Source organism: Leucopleurus acutus (assembly GCF_964270905.1).
Source record: "Leucopleurus acutus genome assembly, chromosome: 19".
Taxonomy (NCBI): domain Eukaryota; kingdom Metazoa; phylum Chordata; class Mammalia; order Artiodactyla; family Delphinidae; genus Leucopleurus; species Leucopleurus acutus.
The window spans coordinates 19,876,527-19,884,717 of NC_139161.1; the positions used below are offsets into that span (position 1 = coordinate 19,876,527).

At 59.1% G+C, this 8,191-nt stretch overlaps 1 protein-coding gene across 1 annotated transcript; it reads left to right on the forward strand.

Moving 5' to 3' along the window:
- Positions 1-533: 533 nt before the first annotated feature.
- LOC309975763 (keratin, type I cytoskeletal 42-like) lies at positions 534-7,749 on the forward strand (the record flags this gene model as incomplete). The annotated part of the gene is given in 10 exon segments (XM_082860994.1): positions 534-570; positions 573-607; positions 610-915; positions 3,698-3,780; positions 3,904-4,060; positions 5,209-5,367; positions 5,928-6,053; positions 6,259-6,479; positions 7,479-7,528; positions 7,619-7,749. Coding segments are annotated over 10 exon segments (1,305 nt in total).
- Between the last annotated feature and the right edge of the window lie 442 nt (positions 7,750-8,191).

The window sequence follows — 8,191 nt, forward strand, 5'->3', positions numbered from 1 at the left end:
GCTACGTCTCCTCCCACAGACTTGGAATAATCCCAAGAGACCTGGGGGGCTCCCTCAGGGCCACATTGTACGCAGTAGGGGAAGGTGTCCCCCGCATCTCTCCACCCTCTCCCTGGGACCCAAGAATGCTGGGTGGGGGGCCAGACCAGCCCCAGGCTCTGGGCCTGTGGAGCCTTGTTCCAGGCCCTTTCTGGCTCCCAGGGCTGGGTTCTCCGGACTCCCCCCAAGAATGAGCTCAGCCACCTAATTGTGGCTGAGGGTGGAGAATCACCCTACCCCGGGGTTGCGGCTCCAGTACCACCTTTGTTTCTAACAGACAATGGGCTGCTAAGAAGCCCTTGTGCTCAGGCCAGGCTCGGGATGCCCTCGGTGCGTCCAGCTTGAGCCCTGGGCGCCTGGTACAGAGGCTGGGCTTTTGGCTCTGACTTAAAGAGCCAGGGGCCCAGCTGCCCTTTAGCCTGGCTATAAAGGGCTCTAAAGGGCTACCTGGGGCCTCTGTGCAAACCAGGCCCTGCGCCTGACTTGTGGACACCATGGCCGCCCCCACCACCAGCATCCACCGGCTTTCCACTTCGGCTCCGTCAAGGGCCTGTGTGTGCCCGGTGGTGGGGGTTTCTCTCGATGTCTTCCATCCGTGTTGGGGGTGCCTGCCGGCCCCCCAGCCTCCTGGGAGCCAGCAGCTCTGGCAACATGTCTGTGTCCTCGTCCCGCTTCTCTGTGGGCACGGGGGGCAGCGAGAAGGAGACCATGCAGAACCTCAACGACCGCCTGGCCTCCTACCTGGGCAAGGTGCGCGCTCTGGAGTCTAATGCCGACCTGGAGGTGGAGATCCACGACTGGTACAAGAAGCAGGGCTCCGGGCCCGCCCTCGACTACAGCCACTACGTCAAGACCATCGAGGACCTGTGGAGCAAGGTGGGCGCTCCCTGCCCTCTGTCCTTAGTACCTGCTTCTGACTCACACCATCCCAACTTTGGACCTTTGCCAACATTTCTCCTCCAGCCTAGGTCTCCATCTCTCACCCATTCATTCATTCACTCACTCTCTCACTTGCTCTGGAACCCAGCCCTGTACCAGTCACTGGTCCCAGGCCTGGAGGACATCCCACATTGGGAGGCTGTTTGGAGTTCCTCCTTTCTGGGGGAGGGTATTTGGGGTGAGTGATAGAGGAGTGGGCAGGCAAGGCTTCAGAACCTTGATTGAGGGCAGCAGATGGCATTCCAGGTATAGAGATCAGTGTGGACAAAGGCATAGGTGTGGGAACGAGTTTGGTGTGGCTGCTGGGAGATGAGGCTCAATGTCTCCTTCTCACTATCCCATTCCCCTTTGAGTTTGCCCCACCCCCCCACCTGCCTCACCTCCTCCAGGCAGTCCTCCTGGATGCACGGCACTTGCCTTTTATCCTTGGATCTGGGGGTCCCTTCTGCACTTTGAGGTTCAGTCTATGCTCTGTTCATTGGGCTGATTTCACTGAGTCTGACATGTTCTCACAGCTACTTTCATTGTTGGTCCTCCTCACTCCTTCCATGATGGTCACTCTGGGGGTCCCCAAGAGCAGAGGCTGTCTCTGCTTGCAGATGCAGATTGGGGGGGTGGTCCCTGAGGAAAGGAGCTGTGTCTTCCCACTCAGACTGGAAGCTTCCAAGGGGAGATATTTCTCTAACTTAGTCTGATGGAGGAGACAACGCGCGCGCACACACACACACACACACAAATACACACACACACACACACACACACACACACACACAATGATCTCTGTGAACGTGACCTTGGCATTCTGTAAACACGGCACCTGGGTCTTCTGCGCAACCTTGCCCCTGGAGGGACCTACAGGGGTGCGGCCTCCAGAGGCAGGAGAGAGGTCAAAGAGGCACAAAAGCTGGGCTCGGGAGAGCCGGACTTGGGGCTGGCTGGCCCGGGGTCAGCCCACTCAGTTTCCTGGTGGAGAACCAGGCCTGCTGCCCAGCGAGGGGCTTTGCCCGCTCCTGCCCGGGACCCAGGCCCGGGAACTCCTGCAATTGCCCACTGGAAGCAGAGCTACTGGGAGTGCCAGATCAGATCCTGGGCTTGATCTGGGCAGCAGGGAACTCAGGGGAGCCCTGGTGAGTCAGCGTTCCTGAGCTTCGGGGTCGGCCAGCTCCTCACCGCCATCCCCCAGTGCACTGCGCACCAGGCCTCTGAGTCACTGCCCCCTCGCTGAACCCAATCAGCCTCCTAAGCAGGGAGGCGGAGGGGGGCCTAGTCTGCGGGTTGCCGATGGGCCTAGTGAGGCCCTGGGGTGGGTTCAGTCAGACTGGTTCTTGGGTTCAGTCTGGAAACGGAGCCTGACTCAGGGTGCCTTTTCAGAACTTAGGGCCACGAGCGGGCTCTGAGGCCCAGGATGAGTTTACTGGGGCTGCCCCCTCTTACAGCTTTATACTTCAGCCCTCAACCTTAAAAAACTCCAGATTCTGCTCAGCTCATCGGCCGCCTCCACCGCGACCTCCTCTCTGCTTCCTCTGGGCAGTGTGGAGGGGCCTCCCTCTCCCCCCAGCCCCATGGCCTTTGACTAGAGCCTCTCTTAGGTATTTCTCCCAACAGTAATGACAGCAGCAGTAATAATAACCAACCCTCTGCTCCTTCCAGAGCCTCTCCCTTCCCTGTTGTCTTTTAAACCTCCCAGATGACCCTGTGGGAAAAGAAAACCTTGCCCTAGGTTTGACGTGGGGCCAGCCATAATATTATCAATTATTTAATTAATCGTTTAATTAAACTAATGTTTCCTGGGGGCTGACTCTCGGCCAGGCACTGTACTCAGGGCTGGGGAGTCCAAATTGAAGGAGACAGACATGAGACAGGGCCTTGTTCCTCTGGAGCTCAGAGTCCAGTGGAGGAGAGAAAAAAACACACAAAAAAGTCACAGAAAAATGTTGCACTTGGGAGAAGTACTGTGTAAGAGAGATGGGCTGAGGGGAGGTATGATGGGGAAGAAAGATCCAGACGGGGAATCAAAGAGGGCTTCCTGGAGGAGGTGGCAACTGAACCTAGAGGTGAATTTATTTAATTTAATTTAATTAATTAATTAATTATTTATTTCTTTGGCTGTGTTGGGTCTTCGTTGCTGTGCGCCAGCTTTCTCTAGTTGCGGTGAGCTGGGGCTACTCTTTTGCGGTGCGCGGGCTTCTCACTGTGGTGGCTTCTCTTGTTGCGGAGCACAGGCTCTAGGCGCATGGTCTTCAGTAATTGTGGCACGTGGGCTCAGTAGTTGTGTCTTGCAGGCTGTAGAGTGCAGGCTCAGTAGTTGTGGCTCACGGGCTTAGTTGCTCTGTGGCATGTGGGATCTTCCTGGACCAGGGCTCGAAACCGTGTCCCTTGCATTGGCAGGCGGATTCTTAACCACTGAGCCACCAGGGAAGCCCTAGAGGTGAATTTAATTGGGGAAAGATGGAGTGAGGTCCAGGCAGCTTGGGCAGTGACCCTCATGGTGGGAGAGGGGTGCATATGGGTCTCTTTCCTGGCACCATGGTTACCTGTGCCTGGGTATCATGCCCCCACCCCTTGTGAGCCCCCCAGCAGGGTGCTCAGAGGAGGAGACCACAGGGATCCTCATCTCCCTCACTCTGGCCCGCTCTCCAAAGGGCTGCAGGAGGGGTGTTGCAAGGTCTTCCTGTGGCTGCCCAGGGCGCTTGCCCACCAAGCCCACTGTGTCCCTCAGATCCTGGCGGCCACCATCTACAATGCCAACTTGGTGCTGCAGATGGATAATGCCCGCCTGGCAGCCGATGACTTCCGTACCAAGTGAGTCTGGGCCTTGGGGACAGCTCAGGGGGCTGGTGGGGGTCTGGCTCTCTGTGTGTACGAGGGTGTCCTAATGGCACTCCATGGCTCAGGCTTCCCTGCCTCCCCCGCTCCCCCGCTAAGGTATGAGACGGAGCTGAACCTGCGCATGAGCGTGGAGGCCGACATCAACGGCCTCCGCAGGGTGCTGGACGAGCTGACCCTGGCCAGAGCCGACCTGGAGATGCAGATTGAGAACCTCAAGCAGGAGCTGGCCTACGTCCGGAAGAACCATGAGGAGGTGAGGCCAGCTCGGGAATGCAGGAGAAACTTGCCTGAGAACAAGCAAGGCCGGGGCCCCCAAATCTTCCTGGGCCGGGGCCACGCTCTCCCTCCAGTTCCCATCTCTGGTGGGTTCCTGGCTCTGACCCTGGGAGACTCTCATTGGGCCCTGGTTGAGGCCTGGAGGGCCCTTTCCCCCCAGAGATACTTCTCTGTCCCTCGAGGCACTGCCTACTGTGTGGTGGCAGTTAAGTATCTAATGCGTGAATCAGTCTAAGAACACACAGGGTAATTATTATAGTTAATTGTAATAGTGATAGTCATAACAGCCACAAACACCTGCCCAGCCCATCATGAGTGTTTCACAGCAAATATCTCAGCTGCTACCGACAGCCTCACTGGGAGAGGGGAGCAAGTTCTTCTCTTTACGAGTGAAGAAACCGAGGCTCAGAGAGGTTAAGGAATCTGTCCAAGGCTGTCCAGGGGTGGGGCTTCCCTCAGGTCTGCCTGAGCCGTATCCACACCCAAGCCTGACTACAGCACTCTGCCACTTCTCCCATCTCCCAGGGACCCCAAGGCTCAGCCCAAGGATAGGGATCCAAGACCCTGCAGGGGGACTAGTGAACCTTGTGGCTTCCTTCCCATCCGACCTCTGGGCTGGCCTGAGCTGAGGGAGCCTAATGCCCGAGGAGCAGGAGTCCAGAAAATGTCTCTACTTGGCTTTGAGGCTGGCTATAGGGATTGCATCCCCCAGCAGATTCACCTTTCCTAGTGAGGTCTGACTCCCCCAATACCGACAGGCGGCTGCTTTCCCCATGCCCGTGCTGCGTGGTTGGTGACGGGGGGTGAGGCGGGTGGTCAGGGCTGGAGTGAGGTTGTCCTGGCTCATCCCCCACCATGACTGGGAGTTGCCATCTCTCCTGGCCCAGCACACACCGGGACTGGGCAAAGTCCACCCCGCGAGTGTGTGTTGGGGGAGATTGTTGATATCCACAGCCCTGCATGTTTGAGACGTGATGACATCCACCTCCACCTTCAGGGTGAGGAGCTGTTGGCCTGTCTGTGTCTGTCTGTCCTCTGCACCCATCTCCCCCAGACAGAGAAGGCAGCCCCAGGGACTCTTCCCAGGATGGCCCTGAGTGAGCTCCTGCTTAGCTGTCTGCCCAGGAAGTGAATGCCCTGCGAGGCCAGGTGGGTGGTGAGATCAACGTGGAGATGGACACCGCCCCCGCTGTGGACCTGGGCCGCATCCTGAATGAGATGCGCGACCAATACGAGAAGATCACGAAGAACCGCAAGGACGCCGAGGACTGGTTCTTCAGCAAGGTGGGTGGCCTGCGTGAGCAGGTGTGCACACGTGTGCGTGCACGCGCCGTGTGCTGAGCACATATCGGAAAACTCACAGATCCACAGGCTGTGGATTCCCAGCTGGAAGGCCCTTTGGAGACCAGGGGACCAGCCCCTCACGTTCAGGGGGACATCGTGAGGCTCAGAGAGGCCTTACGCTCACACAACCCTTCTCCGTGGCCTGGGGAGCAGATCCAGGTCTCCTGATCCCACTAGGGTTCTCCCAGCCCGGGCATTCGTAGGTAGGTGTGTGTTTGGATGCAGACTCTCGTGCCCCCAGGAAGCATGCACGGAGCAGCTGCAGTGCCCGGACAGTGACAGGCACAAAAAGAGTAAAACCCGGGGCCTGCCCTGGAGTGGCACCTGCAGTCCGGTAAGGAAACAAACGAACACGGAGCAAGGTGAATGCTACAAGTTCCAGGATGTGCAGGTGGGCTTGGGGCCCTGCAGAGGCCGGGGAGCGGCAGGTCTAGGAGGTCAGGCCCCTGCTCCACCTCTGCAAGCCTCCGCAAGCCCCTAGGGCCCGTCCTGCCTTCCAGACGGAGGAGCTGAACCGCAAGGCGGCCACCAACGCCGAGGCCCTGCTGAGCAGCTGGACAGCGATCACGGAGCCACGCCGCACCGTGCAGAACCTGGAGATCGAGCTGCAGTCCCAGCTCAGCGTGGTAGGGCCTCTGTCCCCTCCTTGTCCTGTACCCGTCACTCCGAGAGGTCCCCGCCTCCTGGACCCCCACTCGGAGAACCAGAGACTGCCTGCCCCGCCTGCCACTGCACACTCTGCCCCACTTACTGCCCCACCCACAAACCCACACACGTGGGGCCCCCTTCTGGGGGCTCGGTCTCCCCAGCCACCTCCACCTTGACCCACAGAAAGCGTCGCTGGAGGGCAGCCTGGCAGAGACCGAGGCGCGCTACGGGGCCCAGCTGGCCCAGCTGCAGGGGCTTAGCAGCAGCATTGAGGCCCAGCTGAGTGAGCTCCGCTGCGAGATGGAGCGGCAGAACAAGGAGTACAAGATGCTGCTGGACGTGAAGGCGCAGCTGGAGCAGGAGATCGCCACCTACCGCCGCCTGCTGGAGGGCCAGGACGCCCAGTGAGTGGAGGGCGCCCTGCACCTGCTCGGTGGTCTCGGTGGCTTCACCCAGGGAGGGCCAGCACCCGCCGAGGCAGGAGGAGGTGTGGAGGTTCGCAGGAGGTGAAGCTGAGAACACTGGCTGGGGTCCCACTTGATGGAGTAGGCAGTGGGGAGGCACGGGGGCTTTTGCGCAGAGAGAAGTATGGTCATCAAGACATCTTAGAACATTCACTCTGGCTGCAGAGGGAGAAATGCATCCTAGGGGCGAGGGTGGGGTCAGGGAGACCAGTCAGGAGGCTGGAGCAAGGTCGTCAGACTAGAGAAGACCTGCCATAAGGCGGGCGAAGGGCAGGGAAGGGGAGGTATTGCGCCAAGAGGATGTGTTATAGCTAAAAACAGCAGGACTGGATGCCTGAAAGCGGGGGCGAGCGTGGCTTGCAGGCGGGACTCAATGAACGTTTGCGTTAGCACATGAAGTGGTTAATAATGATCCTGGCTTTCTGGTTCCAGTGATTGCGTGGTTGGTGATCCCATTGTCTGGGATGGGTGGCGATCTGGTTTGGAGTTGGGTGGGTGATGGGGCCCTGGTGTAAAGGGGCCGAGGATGTTCTGAAGTCTCCATGCTTAGTCACACATTCCAGCTTTTTGCTCTATGACGATGGCTAAGTCTATCTATAGTCTAGCCACAGTCTCTCCTGCTTTAATTAAGTTTATTTGTTGGGCCCTTCAGGATATGGAGAAACCACTTGCTCAGCTTCTCCTTGTAAATCCCTGGTTGGCCGCAAAGTGCCTCTGGGCCTTCTGTTGGGGTATCCCCTTTCCTCACTTCTGCCCACTGGGCCTGTGCCCTTTGACCCTGTGGTTGCCATTCTTTGCCGTATACTCCCTGCTGTGATTTCTGTCCGATTTGCTGGGACCTGTCTCCCCTTGGCCGGGGCCTCCCCAGCTGCTTCTCCTCCCTGGGGGCTGGGCTCCCAACCAGCACCACTGGGCTGACAGGTCCCCCTTTCCCTGCAGCCTGGCCACCCAGTACTCCTCGTCCCTGGTCTCTCAGCCCACCCGGGAAGGTAAGAGCCTGCCCCGTCCTGCCCAGGGCGGGTAGGGAGAGGCTGAGGACCCTTCTTTGTGGGAGGCTTGGGGAGGGCCTCCAGCCTGAGGTTCCCTGTGCCTCCCTCCTCCTCCGCCCGTAACCGTGGTGACCACCTGCCAGGCGCGTACCATTACAGAGGAAGTCCAGGACGGCAAGGTGGTCCCCTCCCGCAAGCAGGTCCATCGCTCCCCCCACTGAGGCCCCGTCTACCTGCGACAGCCCAGCCTCCAGGGTCAAGGGGCAGCCATTGCCTGCAGCTCCCAGCACACTACTGCCGTGTCCCAAGTGCCCGTCTGGGCCACCGCCCAAGAGCGGTTGCCTTTCTTTATCTGCTTCCCACAGCCCCTCACCAAGGGGACCTCCTGAGTTTGCCCCAGTGACTGCAATTAAAGCTTTGCTTGAAGTTCAATGCCTCCTGTGGTTCGGTCTGGTCTTTGGCTTGGGCAGTGTGGGCTGAGGGATGGGGGGACAAGGAGAGTCTGCTGAGGGTTTGGGGCTGCTTGACCCCTGCCAACCTGTTCTGCCCACCCCATCCGGGCCTGGGGCTCAAAGGAGGGAGACGGGAGGCTTGAGGGCTGAGGGGTGGGACAGCCCATCAGGTTGGGAAAGTTCCTGAGAATCAGCCCCTGGGTCCCCATTG